At 38.2% G+C, this 17796-nt stretch overlaps 4 protein-coding genes and 1 non-coding gene across 5 annotated transcripts; 4 read left to right on the top strand and 1 right to left on the bottom strand.

The window, feature by feature from the left end:
• Positions 1-1715: 1715 nt before the first annotated feature.
• Positions 1716-3382, top strand: LOC113329029 (UDP-glycosyltransferase 87A1-like). Its single transcript, XM_026575997.1, has 2 exons — positions 1716-2311; positions 2397-3382. The coding sequence occupies exons 1-2, from the start codon at positions 1783-1785 to the stop codon at positions 3338-3340; spliced, it is 1473 nt and encodes a 490-aa protein (XP_026431782.1). The 5' UTR covers positions 1716-1782; the 3' UTR covers positions 3341-3382.
• A 7461-nt stretch (positions 3383-10843) lies between these two features.
• TRNAG-GCC lies at positions 10844-10914 on the top strand. Its single transcript has one exon. It is a non-coding gene; the product is annotated as a tRNA-Gly (tRNA).
• A 95-nt stretch (positions 10915-11009) lies between these two features.
• On the top strand, positions 11010-11472 carry LOC113329100. The gene is made up of 2 exons (XM_026576072.1): positions 11010-11040; positions 11135-11472. The coding sequence occupies exons 1-2, from the start codon at positions 11010-11012 to the stop codon at positions 11470-11472; spliced, it is 369 nt and encodes a 122-aa protein (XP_026431857.1).
• A 387-nt stretch (positions 11473-11859) lies between these two features.
• LOC113329282 (uncharacterized protein At5g01610-like) lies at positions 11860-13089 on the bottom strand. The gene is made up of 3 exons (XM_026576240.1): positions 12918-13089; positions 12562-12616; positions 11860-12477 (listed from the first exon to the last, which is right to left on the bottom strand). The coding sequence occupies exons 1-3, from the start codon at positions 13002-13004 to the stop codon at positions 12104-12106; spliced, it is 516 nt and encodes a 171-aa protein (XP_026432025.1). The 5' UTR covers positions 13005-13089; the 3' UTR covers positions 11860-12103.
• A 455-nt stretch (positions 13090-13544) lies between these two features.
• Positions 13545-17543, top strand: LOC113329132 (Golgi to ER traffic protein 4 homolog). Its single transcript, XM_026576093.1, has 12 exons — positions 13545-13678; positions 13766-13848; positions 13935-14013; positions 14500-14581; positions 14914-15067; positions 15219-15309; positions 15529-15612; positions 15846-15892; positions 16038-16166; positions 16581-16665; positions 16784-16867; positions 16943-17543. The coding sequence occupies exons 1-12, from the start codon at positions 13628-13630 to the stop codon at positions 16967-16969; spliced, it is 996 nt and encodes a 331-aa protein (XP_026431878.1). The 5' UTR covers positions 13545-13627; the 3' UTR covers positions 16970-17543.
• Positions 17544-17796: the final 253 nt, after the last annotated feature.

Below are 17796 nucleotides of genomic sequence, written 5' to 3'. Positions count from 1 at the left end.
ATTCAAATTTTTTTTCAAGTACAATTGCATTGATTGACTTGTACTTAGGCACTATAACGGCCAAATTTGTGCATTATCCTATAAATACACTAGTTCTATGTACAAAACAACGCACACCTATTTGCATATACTCTCCAAAGCTTATATCATCATACACTCTATCTAACTCTCTCAATACGTCTACATACAACAATGGCATCATTTGACTCAAATGAAGATTTGGCAATCACCAAAGCGTGGTACGCGGAACCTCGAGTTAGACATCATTCCTCCGTAAGAGTGGATGTCGTAACCTTTTGGGTTAGGGTACACAACAAATATAGGCAAGAATTTGGAAATCCTAATGGAAGAAGTGTTCAACAAGTCCATGATAGACACCTAGGCATTGAAAATGCGATACTTGATTTTTTAGCTCTCCAACCCCGGATTTTCAACGCTACCAACTTCAACTTGTCTATTGAACAATTTGTAAGTATGTTTGTGGTTTATTTTACGTGATCCATGTTGTTTGGTCTTCCTATTAAACACCACTAACAAAGTAAGTTTGTGTTTTGCTTTTGTAGCATGAAGTCGTCAAAACGCGCTACTTGGAGGAAAAGGGGAAGCATTCGCGTTCGACGCATGCTATGAATTCACGGTCTCCAAAATCCCGGAGTATGTCCCGGACTTCATGTAGGCCGGAGTTGACTGTGATTCCTCCAACGAAGATTGCTGGTTTTAGTATAGGTTTTGTGGGTAGATCTCTATGTAAACCCTCACGAGACTATAACTCGTCCACTAGGGTCGCTTAGGAGTTCAAAGGCTTGATGTACATACTAAGTGCATTCGTTTTTCCGTCGACAGGAGTTAGATTTTATGTTTCAATCAATGTAGTAACCAAAATTGCATGAATAAAGTGAATTACATCTTCTCATACTTTGTTTTATGTTGGGTATAACTACAGGTCGACCGACTTTTAAACAGACGGCAATGTTAGAAATTATTAGCATGCCGACTATAAGTCAGCCGACAATGTTAGAAATTATTTGCATATAGCCGACATTGTAGGAAATATTTACATGCCGACCATAAGATTGCTGGCCCAATATAGCCGGCATATTCTTCATTCAAAGACCCTTCCGGCCTACAAATGGCCGGCGTCTTCTTCAGCCGCGGACCTTGCCTGCTATACTTAGTCGACACCTTATTGAAACGTAGACCATGCCGGCCACACTTAGTCATCACCTTATTCAAATGTCGACCTTGCCGACCTTTCACATTTTCAAAACCAAATTTTTTGATCGAATTCAAACTCATATGACAGATAAAAGGTTTAATCTACTGAATTCATAATTTTATTATTTTAATCTAAACTCAATTAATTAATTTAATCAAAATTTTTAATATTAATTAAATAATAATATATTAACCGTTTACAAAATATATGGTCAAGAGATGGCCTATTTTATTTCTTAATGTCTTGGATTTTATCTCGTATATACCCCAATAATTTCGGGTATACCCAATCTCGCGGGGTTCTTTATATAACATGATTGCTTCTCATAAAACTTTTAATATCCTTGAACATTGATTTCCGATCTCTTTTTTTATGTTTTTGCTCGATAACTGTATTCAGAACATGTGTGGTGGTTATGCTTCCAAGGCACTGTCTTAACCGAATAATTTGACTTGCAAAAGCTAGGGAAGACTACACAGTCTTCACTGGTAAACTGAATAGCACCAATATTTCCGATCTCATCTGCATATTACTCTTATTACTGGATCAAGTTGAGGGAATTGAAAATGGAAAGCAGCAGTAGAATCAAGAGGCGGCATGTGGTAGCAATGCCGTTTCCGGGAAGAGGACACATCAATCCTATGATGAACTTCTGTAAGCTTCTGACCACTAAATTTTCAGGCAAGGATGATATAAGAATCACTTTTGTTGTTACAGAAGAGTGGATCGGTTTCCTTGAGTCATCATCAACCGAGTCAACACTACCGGCACAGATTCAGCTTCGTTCAATTCCGAACGTGATACCGTCTGAGTTGGTACGAGGATTGGACCATGCTGGTTTCCTTGAAGCTGTCTATACAAAGATGGAAGCTCCATTTGAGCAGTTCCTCGACCAGTTGCAACAAAATGATGATTCTGGTGTGGCGGTCACAGCTATCATAACCGATACCTTGTTGCCATGCGCAGTTTTTGCTGGCAGTCGGAGGAATATTCCGGTGGCTTCATTTTGGCCGATGTCGGCTTCCGTGTTCTCCATTTTCTATCATGTTGATCTCCTTGCTCAGAATGGTCATTACCCAATCGATTTCTCTTCAGGTACTATTTCTAATTTTTTGAGCTTCAGTTTTTAGTAAAAGTAATTTTGTAGAGCATCCCATTTTAACAATCCGTGTATTATTAGGACTTTTGGACGAGCTAATAGACTATATTCCTGGAGTTTCACCTATAAGATTAGCCGACTTGCCACCGCCATTAGATCATTCTCGCGAACAGACCTTGAGGGGACTTTTGGCAGGTGTCAGTGCAGTTCGTAAAGCGAAATGTCTTCTTATCACTACCCACCATGAGTTAGAGCCTCAAGTTACAGAAACTTTAATGGAAATACTCCCCGTACCTGTATACCCGGTTGGTCCGTCTATACCTTTCTCCATTTCACTTGCGGATGGTCGTGACACCATTACAAAGATGCATAAGCATGTAAACATGGAGGAGCACAAGTACTTGAAATGGTTAGATTGCCAACCTGACAATTCAGTCCTGTTTGTGTCCTTCGGTAGTTTTCTATCAACTTCAAGTGAACAAATGGAGGAGATTCTGGCTGGGTTACTTAAGAGTGGTGTTCGATATTTGTTGGTTTTACGTGGTGGGCAAGATGAAACCACTATCTCTGCTGCTGATTTAGATTCTGGCAATGAGATGGCTAATGCTCAAAGTTGTGTAGTGCCATGGTGTGAACAGCTGAGGGTACTCTGTCATTCTTCAGTAGGAGGTTTCTGGACACATTGTGGGTGGAATTCGACGCTTGAAGGTGTTTATGCAGGTGTACCCATGCTTACTTTTCCGGTAGGCTTAGATCAACCCACTAACAGTAAATTGATTGTGGATGATTGGGAAAATGGAATGAAGGTGATGAAAGAAGTCGGAGCAAATAGATTGGTTAAAAGGGATGCAATTGCAATGACTGTCAAGAAGTTTATGAACTCGAATGGAGATAATGAAGAGAGTAGAAAGATGAGGACAGCAGCTAATGAACTCAAAGAGAGCTGCAGAAAAGCATTGGCAAAGGGTGGATCGTCTGATATCAATATTAATGAATTTATTAAAACCGTTCTAAAAGTGGCATAGTTACTAGTGAATGATCTAGCTTCTGTTTTTTTATGACTTTACTTGGACAATAATGTAAACAAAATGCTTTATGGAGTGTGTTGTTACATGTAGCCAATATGTTTTTCTTAATGGCAACATGTAGACGCCAATATGGATATGGTTACTGATTCTAGATTTCTCTCAGTAGTTGAGAACTACCAGAATCTTCACAATGCTAATCCTTAGTGGGTGCAGTAAGGTTCGAAAAAATAGCTTGGGTTCAGTAACGTTGTATGTATCCTCCAATGTGCTTGCAATAAAACTTGGAGGGATAGTCATACCAAACTTCAGGAATGCCATAAACCCCAGCATGTTTAGCCACTTTATCTGCGGGCTTATTAGCTTTCCTATTTATAAAATTGTCTTCCTAGCATAGCTTTAATCTCTTGAACCATAGGCTGGTTTTCCCATGCTGCTTGTTAATGTCTCCATTAACAGCATTGATCACCAGCTGCGTGTCCATCTTAAAGCAAAAAAACTCTATATCTTCAATCACCATACTATGTCTGGCACACTTTGTAAGACTTCCAAGTTTCTGCCACAAAATCTTCAATCACCATACTATGGAGGAAATACATGCTTGTTCTCCAGGATCTAACCCATAATGGAGCGAGGAGCATCTCCGGCATCTAACCCAATAGAGCGAGGAGCATCGATATCTCCAGCATCTAACCCAATGGAGCGAGGAGCTATCTCCAGCATCTAACCCACAACGGAGCGAGAAGATACATGCTTGTTTCTCTACCATCTAACCTATCTGTCAGCACTGCCGTCTCTCGGCAAACTGTTCAACCACACTTCACTTCTTTAAACATGTTTGAGCTTAAACATGCTACCATCCTCCCTTAAGATCAAACATAATCATCCAACTTTCTTTGTCATTCTAAGTTTATGAATTCGATCAACTTCATCAAACTGTACAAGTCCTCCCCGACTGCAATACCAACTTTGATCTTCTTTTGCGTCTATTTCGAATCCATGACTTAACCCTTTGAATCGACCACTCACCCTAAGCTTCTTATCTCAACCAACATCAAATCTTCTTTCTGCAACGTCTCTGCCACAAAACTATCACACTAACAAACTCTTCATATCACAACTCACCGTCTCTTTGCAACTCAAGCTCCACCATAACAGCACTCACTTTCACTTTTTTTTTTTAGCAAACTCACCAGGACTTCCATAAATCAACATATCACGAGGAACAAAAAATTTCCAAATATTGACACCTTCCAAAAACATGCAGTTGAACAAAGGTTTCCAAATAATGTTCCCATCCAAAAATCGTCCAGTTTCCTAAAACTAACACCTTCCATATATCTTCCATATATTGTCGAGTTTCCTAAAATTGGCACCGTCCATATATTGTCCATTTTCCTAAAACTGGCACCTTCCATATACCAACCAATCTTCATTAGCATGTTCTTCTCGACCACAATTCAAAGGTTCCATCTCCTGACTTTCTAGATTTCCGCATGGACACATCTTCATTTTCTTTTCTCGATCTTCACCTGGTTTTATTCTTCCATCACCATCATCAACTTCTAGTAATCTTCCAGTAATACAAACTAAGAACCACCAAATTCCAACAAACTTCACGGTATCAAGCTCTCTCAAAACAGTCGGGAATCTTTACGACAGTTCATCTTTGATCTCAGGTCATAACCCTAGGCAACAAAAACATTGTAACCATAACAAGCACGCATCAGTTTCACGGAAAAACAGTAGCATAACTCTTTTATCTTTTGTACACCCAACTTGACAATTAATTTCGTCTATAACTCTTGAACCTTAGTGAAGACGCACACCAGCTACAGAATGTGCTTGACAACCAAGAAACTCTTCACAAGACTACTAAACCTTTTACTCAGCTCAAACTTCATGTAATTTTCTTAAACAACGACTTTTTCTTGAACCCTAAAACAAAAACGATGAAAAACTTCTCTAACTCTAACTCTTTCTCCTTCTCCACTCTTTCCTCTCACCTTACTCTGATACCAAATGTAGGATCGAGCAAGAGAGAGGAGAGCACACGCGGAAGCAAATAAAATACTACATTGATAATCAAATTCGGTGTACAATTCTTATGGATCAATAGCTACTTATAGTCTCACAAACTTGACGACCACTCAAATAAACTTTCCTAACAAAGATCAAACTCTAAACAAAGACACTTTCCTAACATAAACCAAACTCTAAATAGAACTTTTCTAGAACTCTCTAGAACCAAAACACCATATCTTGGTTTAACTTGCAACAACACTTTTCATCGTATCAATTAGTGTCGTCAAATTCTCAAATTTTCACTCACTCGTTATGCACTTAGCTCATTTGGATGCCAACATCCAAATATCATGCCAACTGAGTCTTGAATCGCTTCATTTCAACTTCAAGCTTCATATGCACCACTTGCATTCCTTTTTCCTGAGTAATTGATACCAATGGCGCGTTTGGCCCCGCCATTGACGCATATGCATAGTCCAAGCCTTGGCCAAAGCTTAGGACCATGCCAAAGTCATCCCATGACTTGCAGTTCATCCTTTATTCCTTCCTTGAGATGGGAAAACTCTGAATAAGGATATGCAACACTATCCCATAGTTGTTGCATGTATGTTAAGTAGCCTTTCTTGTCTCAGCCATGTTGGCGCTACACCGTCGGCATGTGCAGCTCCAGCTGCCAGGCTACATTCTCTGTAATGCGCAACTGTTGCGCTTAACTGTTGGGCCATGTCATAGACCTCCCCCACCCAATCCATTCAACGTCCTCGTTGAATGCAACATCAGTTCAGCCTCTACTGAACTTTCTTTGGCCTTGTACGCATCTGAGCCACTCTCAGAAATCAACAACTTTCTTTAGCCTTCAACCTTGCCAAAAAAATTTCTGCCTAGTACTTTACGCCACCACCTAGTTTGTTTTCCTTGCCATTAATCCTATGAATTCCAGCATCATTGTCGCATCGTTGACTACGCTTCAATCTCCACTTCATTCACATCTCAACACCCAAATGTTATTGCAATATGTCACTATGCCTCTTGCATCAGCGCACAAATTTTACCTCAAGCCATTCCGTGCCTAAGTGTACATGCTAAACAGCCAACATATCATCTTGATATACAAAGATTAGCTTACTTCCTTCAATTCCGACTGACATTGCACTCTTCAATTCAACAGGCCTTACTATAAACTAAGTGTTCTTCAATCATTTTGCAACACTCTTCTGCAAACTCGACTCAAATGCATGATATTATCCATGACTTAGGATACTCGGGGCTTTCCACCGTCACTTTAAAAGTAGTTCCTCTTCACGCGCCTTTGAAACTAACAAGGCCTCACTTGTTCTTTCAAACTGCTACGCTTTAATGTGGCGGAAAAACAACATCATGTTCTTCCTAACTATGAGTTACCATTTAACTCATATGCTTAATGAACTTACATCTTCATTCTTGCTGCGTTACTCCATGATATCTCTTCAAAATACTGTGGCATTTCTACGTAACTCTCCCAACATCAAAATAGCCTATGTAACCAACTTCACTTCTTGCTTGGCCTTGCTTTCAGCGTTTCTTATTATATACTTTGGCTGAGTATACTTGTAGTGCTTCCCCAATGAACTAGCTTTACATTAAGCAAAAAGAGACAAGATTTTTGCTTAAACACCTCCTTCATTCATTACACTATTCTTACATAAGAAACCTTAGGGACTCCTTCCAATTTATATCACTGGCCAACACTCGTCCTTACTGAAAGCAAACAACTAACCAAAGCAAATACACCAATAAATAGTGTGCCATCTTTTAAGACCATAAGATCAGCAACACCCAACTTAAACTTGAAACAGAAATAACAAACATATAACATGCTAAAGTCTCCATACTTCAGCAACCTTGCAGGTTCAGGCACTTGCAAACATCAATGCAAGGCCCCTGCTTCGTACACATGCTAATCACGGCGAACAAGGGATGCTAATATCCATAGAATATTCAAATTCCATATGAATCTCATCTAAGCTTTCTTCGAACGAGCGGACAGGAGCAAAATCACTTGTCTTTCCTTTGTCACACTTCATGTCAACTAGACTAACTTTCCTTACACCTTTCACTAAACAAGGTGCACTTGGACATTGTATGAAAATCCCGCCAAGGTGAGGCATCACTGTTTGAGCATTGCTCAGTCGAACTCGCATGCGTTGCTATCTCAAGCATGTTTATCAATGTTAGTGATCAAAATTATAAGTCTTGATTTCTAGTCTATTATAGCTAAGTCTCGTACTAGGATAGAAAGTGTAGTTGAGCTCAAGGATTTCGTGGCGATTCATCATACAAGAAGAATAACTACTCAAGTAACCGGTGGAACTTGTTGACAAAAAGGTATGTGAAGACTTGAATCTATCACTCAAAAGTCTATCTACTCTATCTCCTACTCTTTGAGACAAGAAGTCGTATGCTATATATATAGACTTTGATAATGCACATTTAGTATTTCGATCCGAGTATATCTTTCCTATCTATATCTCAAAATATGAGATTGTAAGATTTTTGATTTAACCAAGTTTATCTTTACCATGTGATGAAAGTCATGATATGTTTCAATCATCTTGAAAATTGCATTGACGAGAAATGGTGCAACAACTATATAACGCCCTTTAAGAATGTTTCAATGATTTAAATGAGAGTTTAGATTACATAACTAATGGTGGACATAAGCAGTTTTTTGGAAACATATCTATGTATAAGTCCTATTCCTTGAACCAAAGTTTGCCAACTTTGTTGATCAAGAGAACCGGAAGAATGGCGTGAGCCAAGTCCGCGAACTGCCGAAGTTCTCAAACCCGAGAATTTCTGCTGGAGTTGACAAAGTACTTGCGTGAAACTAAGTCCGCGAACCCAGTCCGTCAACTGGCGAAGTTCTCATACCCGAGAATTTCTGCTGGAGTTTGTAAACTCTGCCTGGTAACTTAAGTCCGCGAACCTAGTCTGCGAACTTGAGAAGGTTATATATTTGAAGATGATTTCTGAACTTATACTTAGAAAGACTAAGGACCGCAGTTTGCAAACCGTGGCTATAAAATTTCATGAACCGATTCAAGTGAATCAAATCATCTTTGCTTCATTTGTGTCTTGTGTAGTACATGAGTTTCCTTACAATTTAACAACTCTCTAACTAGTTCATTTGGAATCATTTGAACTAGTTATGGTGAAGAAGAACGTGGTTAATATGGAATTCTCATATGGCTAACCTTTTGGTTAACTATTGTTGAACCAATAAGTGCATACGTTTGGGTACGGTTAACAAACCTAAAAGCTTGTCAAGTGTGTATAACAAGATAAGTTTTCGATCTAACGGTTGAGAAATATTAGCTTGAATCTAAATCAGGTTTTTCATCTAACGGTGGATATTGATTTCTTTGTTACCAAGGTAACCTAATTGCAAACCCTGATTTGAAAGACTATATAAGGGGAACTCTAGTGTCTGTGCAAAACTAATCCCCACACCTCACGTGTGATACTAGTTTTCATACTAGAGTCGGGTATCCTTTAACCTTTGGCTTTCTTCTTCTAAAACCAGGTTAACGACTTAAAGACTTCATTGGGATTGTGAAGCCAGACCCATACTACTTTTATCGTAGTTGTGTGATCTGATCTTGCATCTTCTATCGTATGAGTACAATCATACTGATTGGCTTGAGATTGATATCTCCGATAGGAAAGATATAAAAACTAATCGCAAACATCTTCGTCTCATATTGTTTGTGATTCCGGAACATCTTGTTTCGCTACCATACGATTAAGATTGTTGTGAGGTGATTGATAACTTTAGGATGTTCTTCGGGAATATAAGACCGGATTATCAATTGGTTCCTGTTCACCTTGATTATTATCAAAAGACGGGACAAAACCTTTTAGGGTTTATCCGTGGGAGACAGATTGTCTTTTGATAGACTTGTCTGTGTGAGCCAGATTTGTTTATTGTCAAGTCTTTGACTTTGGGTCGTAGAAACTCTTGGTTGTGGGTGAGATCAGCTAAGGGAATCAAGTGCGTAGTATCCTGCTGGGATCAGAGGTGCAGGGAGTACAACTGTACCTTGGATCAGCGGGAGACTGATTGGGGTTCAACTACAGTCCAGTCCGAAGTTAGCTTGGAGTAGGCTAGTGTCTGTAGCAGCTTAATACAGTGTGTGTTCAATCTGGACTAGGTACCGGGGTTTTTCTGCATTTGCAGTTTCCTCGTTAACAAAATTTCTGGTGTCTGTGTTATTTCAATTTCCGCATTATATTGTTATAATTGAAATAATACAGGTTGTGCATCAGATCATCAATTAGAATAATCCAACCTTTGGTTGTTGATTGTTATTGATTGATCCTTGGATATTGGTCTTTGGTACCATCCAAGTTATTCCTTGCATTTGATTAGAACTCGCAGTTCCTGCTTGAGTAAACCAAATCAAGAGAGAGATATAAACTCGTTGATATACTTTTAATTGATTGAGTGTTGTTGATTCTCTTAAAAGTATATTCGAGTTTTTCCATACATATTGCTAAGCGAAATATTGGGTGGTGTTGTTAGACCCCCGCTTTTTCAATCACTGTTGCCTCTGCTTCTTTGAAAAAGTTGTTACCAAGGATCATCTCAAAGTCATTGAGATGCATCACCATTACACTGATTTGGCCACGCCATTCTCCTACTTCAACATTCGCCACAGCCATCCCCTTGATTGACTTAGCTATATCATTCACTGTCTTCATGCAGTGATCAGCCTGATATACTTCCAAACCCACGACAAGCTCATAACAGTATGCGACGCACCTGTATCTGCCATGCCCCAGAGACGATGATTGTGAATGCCAACTTTCACATAAACCAGGCCAGCGCCACTCAGCCCATGCTGTACTACTGCCATTTGTGCTACTATGTTGCATAGTTGAATAGAATTAACATGCTCCACTTGATCAGTTTCTTCTTTATCGCCACTGCCCTCAATGACTATTGCGGACACCTTTTCTTTCTTTGGAAAATCACGCGCAAGGTTAGGACCCTAGCATAAGAAACAACCGTCGGCCCTGTTCTTCGCAGCCAGACTATCATCCATTTGATAGCTTTTCTCCTTGGCCTCAAAACGTTTCTTATTCTCCTTGTCCTTACACTTCTGGTTCTTCTTATCCTTTCCCTTCATATTAGCATCAGTTGAGGTACTGACTGACCTAAAATCAGCAAGGCTTTCCACGATTGCAATGGCCGAAGGTAGGTCTTTGACACCCTGCGTTCTTACTTCGGCCTGAGCCCATGCTTGCAAACCAGATGTAAAATTAAACAACTTATCTTCCTCGGACATGTTGCGAATATCTAGCATCAGAGACGAAAACTCTTTCACGTATTCCCGTGGTGTACCGGTATGCCTCAGCTTACACAAGTTCTCTTTGTGTAACCAAGCCGCATTGCTTGGAAGATTCAATTCTATACAGATGAAGCTTTAACCACAAGAAGCACCAGTGGTCTAGTGGTAGAATAGTACCCTGCCACGGTACAGACCCGGGTTTGATTCCCGGCTGGTGCACTTATATTATTATTTTTTTTCCACACTTGATCTGGTTACATCACTCTTAAATCAAATTCTGAATCTGAGAATATCTTTTAATCTCAGAGAGAACAATGTCGATCTCTGCAAACGAATTCCTTCAAGGTAATAAATTCCAGTTCAAAACTAATCTCCAATCTCGTGAACGTTAATTTCGTATTCTCCTGATAATTTCTTTTTGATTCTGAAACCAATCTAGATGATGATGAATTCGAAATGATCTCCTCTAATGGTCATATTGAACCTGAAATCGGGATTCAAACTCTCCATCTCAACCACCAAGAAGAGGAAGAGACGATTGAAGAAGCTTCAAATTCAGAAATCTCAAGAGCATTCATCGAAGACGAGAATCCATTAACACCGGAGAACTCAAATCGAATCATGAATGCTATGCGTGGGATTTCATTTCAAGCAGGATTTATACCTGATTGGATTAATCAAGTTCCTGATGATCGTTGGATTGATCACCTCACAAACTTAAGACAACAACCCAATTCTACTAGTACTTCTTCGACTACTACTACTGCACAGAACTGATTCGATCTTATCATACTCTTATTGTTTCTCTGAATTTGAATTTCTTTGCAATATCAATATCATGATTATCAACTATCTACATTTTGATTTATGTATCGGATCGGTATATACATATCTGACGCTCTTAGGTACAGCAAATGCTAATCGGCCTTGTAAATGTTCATTTCCGTGCTCTTTCTAAATGATTTGAGTGAAACTAAGCTTTCGTCGTAGCTCTTTTGTGATTGTTGCCTGAAAGCAATGGATGTTGGATGTGCTTACTTTTGCAGGGATTCCTGCATCACCTTATTGTTGTTCATTCAGCAGAATGACAGGCATATATGAATGAATTCAAGTGCAAGGGATCTCATGTTTCATTACTTCTAGTAATGGTTGTTATGTCCATGGTTCAAAATTCAAACCTTACCTTCCAGTAATGGCAAGACTAGATTGTTTCAATACAAGACACACCCATTCTGCTACTATTTAGATCTGATTGTCAGCATCTTCTGTGCTGTCTAAGTTTTTTTTTTTTTTGCAATATCAGTTTCTTATTGTATTTTGTAACTGAACTGCTAATAGCAATAACTCACAAGTTTTAGATTTTTAATCAGTTTGCACTAGTGGATAGAAAAATCACAAAAAAATTAGATTAAAACTTATCGGTACCCACTCCATCTCTGATCACCTCATAAGCCTCTCTACTTCTCGTTCTCTTCAATCCAGCTGTGAAATGAATTTTTGATGCGCCTTCCGTGCATATATTAGAAACTTTCACCCAAATCATCACCTTTGTTTTGATTCCTTCCATATTGCTTAAGCTTCCTTTGACTAGAATCCCGGTCACCGTCGTGTTGAATCGCAAGACAGATGAGTCTTTGTATCCGACTTCACAAACAGATGGTATGTGCACGACTAGTTTATGTGTATCTTCGTCGAACTCGTAGTTGGTTGCATCTTTTGGGAAAATACCAATTGCCATGTCATATTCTTTTAACAATTCTACCAATGGCTTTTGCATTTTACCTGTAAAGACAAAGTTGAAATTACGTTGAACATATCTTGCAAAAATGAAGATATATACATTCCAAAAGAACGATATGTTGGTACCTTTCACTTTATTAACCAACCATTTAGCTCCTCCTTCTATGCTGTTTTGCATTGACTATTGAAAATGGAAAAAAAAAATATAATATGTATGAACAAAATATTGATTCATGAAAATTTAACAAGCTGCAAATCATGGTTTGAAACCGTATCGATGTTCTTCATCTAACTTCTAATAGAAATCTAAAATTCATGGATGTTAACGATAAAATTGTTGAACATTTCTCCATTTCTATTGAAGATACAAATTTCTTGATCATAGGTGGACAATGGATATCAAATCAGCCTAAATATGTACAAACATTTTATCCCAAGGAAAGAAATGAAATTGCTTATAAGAGACGTGTGGAAGAACTTACAGTAATTTCATTACCAACGTAGCCAAGTTCCTTGCTTGCTTTGTTGCTAAACCATAAGCTTCCAACCTTTCCCATTATTTGATCCATCTCTATTTCCTCTTTCTCTTCTCGACTCTTGTCAATACAGAGGATATATGATCAAGAAAATCAAAATTAAGACAGAGTCGGAGAAAAGAAAATAAAAAACTTTGATAGATATTTCCACCCAACATTCTTAGTTAAGTTTTTCTTTTTTTGCTAGTTCTAATTTTTTTGTGGTTTTGGAGTTTCCTATCTTATTTTGATTTTTTTTTTCCGGCTCCGATTATTATTAAGAAATATTTGATGTCTATACCAGAAGACCTAAAATCATTATTATTTGATTTTTCGCTACCAGCCTGATATAAAGTTCTAGCTTCGTCACTGCGTTGTTGCCTAGATCTTGGGTGGAAGTATCCAAACCAAAACGTGACCAGCACCTTCGGACCCCACAAAATTCTAAATCACAAGTGTAATAATCAAAACTTATTACAGCCGTAAAATTCTGATCAAACAGCCGTCAGATTGGTTAACCTTTTACCAACGTAGGTCCCACCCCTGTTCTAAACTGAATCTAGTTTTAACTATAGTCTGTCGTTTTCTCCGTTTATAGCAAGCACTCCATTCAAAAATCTCTCCACTAGATCTTCTTCATCTTCCTTCTCAGAGATCATCAGAGAAAGAAATCATCAATGGCTGCCAGAACCAGACTCAGAAAAGGACCTTTACCACCTCCACAAGAGGTAAAAAACACAACTTTGATAATTATTACTTTTATATCCTAACTGTGGATTTCTCAATCTAAACCCTAAATTGTTGATTTGGAACAGACAATTGAGAAATTAGAGAAAATTGTAAGTGATGATGGGAATTATTATGGTGCTCAGCAGATGTATAAATCAACCAGTGCAAGGTAATTAAAATCCCCTGGTTCTTCTATTTTGATTAATTTGGAAAAATTTGTGAAATTTTTGATTTTGATTTTGATGTTTTATATAGGTATATAGCAGCTGAGAGATTTGATGAAGCTCTAGATATACTTCAATCTGGTGCTGTTGTTCAATTGAAGCATAGACAGGTATGTCTATTTGCCCCTTTTTAGAATTTTCTCTATTGGGCAATGAAAACTAAGCGCAATGAGAACTTTCGTTCTTGATTTGGAGTTTATTTAGTTTCTGGGTGTTTCCAAAAGTTGCATTAGTGTGTAATGTAATTGCCACTGTAGCTGTGAATTTAGAGCCATTGGGATAATTCAATTTTCGGAAGTTGGTTAGTGTGCCAAATGTTCTCATACTTTCTGGGCTGTGATTTGAGATCTGTTATGTAATTCGATAGGAAGTTAGATTAGTGTGGCGATGTTGCCACAGTTGTACTTTCTAGGCTGTGATTCAGGAGCTGTTATGTAATCCGACAGGAAGTTAGATTAGTGTGGGCGATGTTGTTACAGTTGTATTTGTTGGGCTGTGAGATTATAGCTATTATGCTTATTCAAGTTATGTTCTTTAATGACGATTCTTGAGTTTTGCGGTTATATTGAATTGGGTATTGGGTTGGATGTTGACAGGCTACTTGTGGAGGTGAGCTTTCATTGATGCTGGTGGAGACACTTGTTAAAGGGAAATTTCCTTACAATGAAGAAACTCTAGGTAAGGTTTTTTCACTTTTGTTTTTCTTATTGTCAACATCAATTGGCTTGTAGGACTAGTAGTCGACTGTCATGGTCTGTGAATAGTTTTAAGCTGATGGTGCAACCAGCTTTGAGCTTCTCATATGAGTGACGTTAAGAGTTTTTGGTTGAGCTGGACATTTACCTTTTACTTTGAGAGCATTTATGTAAGACTAGGAGCAGGAAACATAAACTTTTAACGAATATGTCGTTCTTAAGGTGGATTCCCTCATATAAGTTCATGCTTTGGCATAACATTAACTGTTGCTTAATATATTCTCTTACCTTATGATGCATGTGAATCTTTATTAGGCCGTATTAAGAAGATACATGAGGTGTTTCCCCGGATTCCTTTGACACAACAATGGGGAGATGATGATGAGGACATGCAAAAGCTTTCTGAGGCCTTAGGGGCAGCAAAAATACGTGTTGATGCTTGTTCATCATTCATGAAAGCTGCAATCAGGTGATGACTATTATTATTTCATCTTTCCTTTATATCAGACCTTTTATTACAGTGCACAGAGATGATACCTGTCTGAAGACCTATTGTGACATGATTTTGATTTTCGATAACATCAGAATTTACTTCTAATTGTTTGTGTGTCTTGTCATAGGTGGTCTGCCGAATTCGGAAGTTTCAAGCATGGATCTCCTGAATTACATTGCATGATAGCTGAATACATGAGTTCGGAGTCTCCTGAACCGGTAAGTTCATAAGGGAAACATAAGCTATACCATAAGTTGCTGGGTCAGTGCGACCTCATGATGAATAAAACTTGTAACTTCATTGTATATAAAGCATCATATGCTCTGTTATGTTGTTTAGAATTTAAAGAATAAAAGCACATTGAAAGACTTTAGCTCTTTGACTCTTGTTCAGGGCACATGTAAACATAGCATTACTAATATCTTGTTGCTACGCAGGACATGGCAAGAGTGACATTTCATTTTGTTCGAGGAAACCAGCCTGAGAAATTTGCTTCTGCCATTGTTAATTTCATGAGCAAGGTATGTTTTAAAACAGCAACTATTTTAGATGTGAAATTGTCAAAGTAGTACTTTGCTAAATGTGAATTTACAATTCTGTATCATGTTTCATAGTCTACAATCTACATCAACTACACTCTTTCCTTCACAAGCTTCTTCCTATTATCTTTAATTTACTTCTACTTTGGTGATAAATTTAGAAATTTTAAAAAATATGTACTGAGAGACTGAATCTTATTCTCATCGCTTTGCAGTGCTACCCAGGTGAAGATGATGTGGCTATTGCACGAGCAGTTCTAAAGTAAGGGTTCTTAGGGATTCGATCATACATCTTTTACTATACTATTTTACAGTTCATTTTCTTTTTTGAAACCAATGGGTGTTGTGAGGTTGTTTTGCATACTCGGTATCGGAAGGAAAATTCTTAAATATTTTCTCTTTGTTAGGTACCTGTCTCAGAAGAATCTCAGAGATGCTAACAAGCTCATAGATGAGATAAAAAAGAAAGCGAAGGTGGATGAACTTGAGTTCCCAGACTCAGAATTGGTCAAGTTCATAATTTATCTTTCACAAACGTATGTGTTACTTCTTTCTTGTTTATTGGTTAACTTTCTACTGTTAGCCCTTTGTAAACGAAGCATGTTAGTTGCTGTATCCTACAGGATATAAACATGTACCGGCATCAGATTGGTCATGAAACTTGTGATTTGCTTGTCATTAAACTGGCTGTCACAACATTTGGTTTCTGCTCTGACTTAATAATACTGTTTAGTATGAATCTCATCTTCCGATAACACACTAAATTCAAGTAGTGTAAGCCTGATTGGATATGCCCACACAGTGTGGCCAGTGTGTCATCAAACCAAATTGGTAACCCAGTTGTAATTTGCTCAGAGCATGTGATATTTGGTCAATTATCATATTAAGCTGAACTTCTGAATGGGTAGTGATTCTGATCTGGTAATATTTTATTTTTGTTTCTTTGGCAGTTTGGAAAGAGATGCTTTGCCACTTTTTAGAATGTTGAGACAAAATTTTAAGTCGAGTATCGACAGGGAGCCTACGTTTGAGGAGGTGAGTTTTCTTCTTGGTCCCGTATCTCAAGAATCGTTCTGCTTGTAATCTTATTCTGCCGCGTTTTCTTCAATGCTTCGTGGTGTAAAGTTCTAACTGAAAGCTTTATGTGGTTTAGTTGCTAGATGAGATAGCGGAAAAGTTTTTTGGGGTGCGGCGTAGAAATCCTCTGCAAGGGGGGTTATTTGGCGACATATTTAAGGTGAGCGACTGGTGTGAAATTTTAAATCGATCCAGATTGAAACCATTCTGACTTTTTTCCCTTGTTGTATCATAGATGATGGAAGGTGTTCCAGGTATGTGAAGATCATATTTAATCTCTCTCTGCTTGATCTGATCAAGAAGCATTCATTGCTAATCCTCTTCAGCTGGAGGAATAACTCTCGATGCTGGTTTCAGTTTTCAACGCCCCAACTTTGAACGGCTTTTGACCCTCAGTTGAGGTGACAAACTGCAAATCATCCGAAAGTACGGGTCTGTATAATTGGACTTCTATTTATTCGGTTTCTTTCTCGAACGAGTTCTATTTAAGTTGTAACCTTTTCCAGCAGAGGTCTCTGAAAACAAACAATAATCCCTTTCTCCATGACCCCCCACCATCTTCACTTGTACCACCACCACTACTTCTTCCAGTAACTTATTTCTGGTTGACCCGTATTTAAATTGTACAATCTGTTGTACTATTAGTATTCACTCCCATTCTTCTCTAAGAGTAATAAATCAGGCGCTAAATTTAGCTATGAATAATGTATAATTAGTAGCGGTTGTGGATTAATGCAAGATGAACATACTTTTCTGAACCAACTGAAAATGAAATGTAACCTAATGCCTCACCTTTTTCGTCCAGCCTAACTTAATAAGGTGACTGATTGTTTTCATCTTTTCTTTGCCTTTACTTTTCATAACTATGTTTGTTGTACCTCTATTACTTGGCTTCTAATCTAAGTCATGTAAGTAAGTTTTTCAGTGTCATCTTGGCATTCCTTTTTCTTTAATCGGTTGGTAAAGTTTTATAAATAAATGTTGATTAATTTTGATCTCGGATAATATATATCAACGTTCCAAAAGAAATGCAATCTTGCCCCCTTGCACCGACGGCATCGTGTTTTTTTAGATTTGCCGGCAGCACCC

The sequence above is a fragment of the Papaver somniferum genome, unplaced genomic scaffold (genome assembly GCF_003573695.1).
Source record: "Papaver somniferum cultivar HN1 unplaced genomic scaffold, ASM357369v1 unplaced-scaffold_115, whole genome shotgun sequence".
Lineage (NCBI taxonomy): Eukaryota > Viridiplantae > Streptophyta > Magnoliopsida > Ranunculales > Papaveraceae > Papaver > Papaver somniferum.
Note: the sequence above shows the minus strand (reverse complement) of the source record. Positions and strands in the feature narration are given on the sequence as shown.

Excerpts from the sequence above, each read along its gene's own strand:
- LOC113329132 (XM_026576093.1), top strand. The coding sequence starts at position 13,628 with ATGGCTGCCAGAACCAGACTCAGAAAAGGACCTTTACCACCTCCACAA. Across the intron at positions 14,014-14,499 it reads TTCAATTGAAGCATAGACAG|GCTACTTGTGGAGGTGAGCT; the intron begins GTATGTCTATTT and ends GGATGTTGACAG. Across the intron at positions 15,893-16,037 it reads ATTGCACGAGCAGTTCTAAA|GTACCTGTCTCAGAAGAATC; the intron begins GTAAGGGTTCTT and ends TCTCTTTGTTAG.
- LOC113329029 (XM_026575997.1), top strand. The coding sequence starts at position 1,783 with ATGGAAAGCAGCAGTAGAATCAAGAGGCGGCATGTGGTAGCAATGCCG. Across the intron at positions 2,312-2,396 it reads CCCAATCGATTTCTCTTCAG|GACTTTTGGACGAGCTAATA; the intron begins GTACTATTTCTA and ends GTGTATTATTAG.
- LOC113329100 (XM_026576072.1), top strand. The coding sequence starts at position 11,010 with ATGTCGATCTCTGCAAACGAATTCCTTCAAG. Across the intron at positions 11,041-11,134 it reads TGCAAACGAATTCCTTCAAG|ATGATGATGAATTCGAAATG; the intron begins GTAATAAATTCC and ends AAACCAATCTAG.
- LOC113329282 (XM_026576240.1), bottom strand. The coding sequence starts at position 13,004 with ATGGATCAAATAATGGGAAAGGTTGGAAGCTTATGGTTTAGCAACAAA. Across the intron at positions 12,617-12,917 it reads ACGTTGGTAATGAAATTACT|TCAATGCAAAACAGCATAGA; the intron begins GTAAGTTCTTCC and ends CATTTTCAATAG. Across the intron at positions 12,478-12,561 it reads GTTGGTTAATAAAGTGAAAG|GTAAAATGCAAAAGCCATTG; the intron begins GTACCAACATAT and ends TTGTCTTTACAG.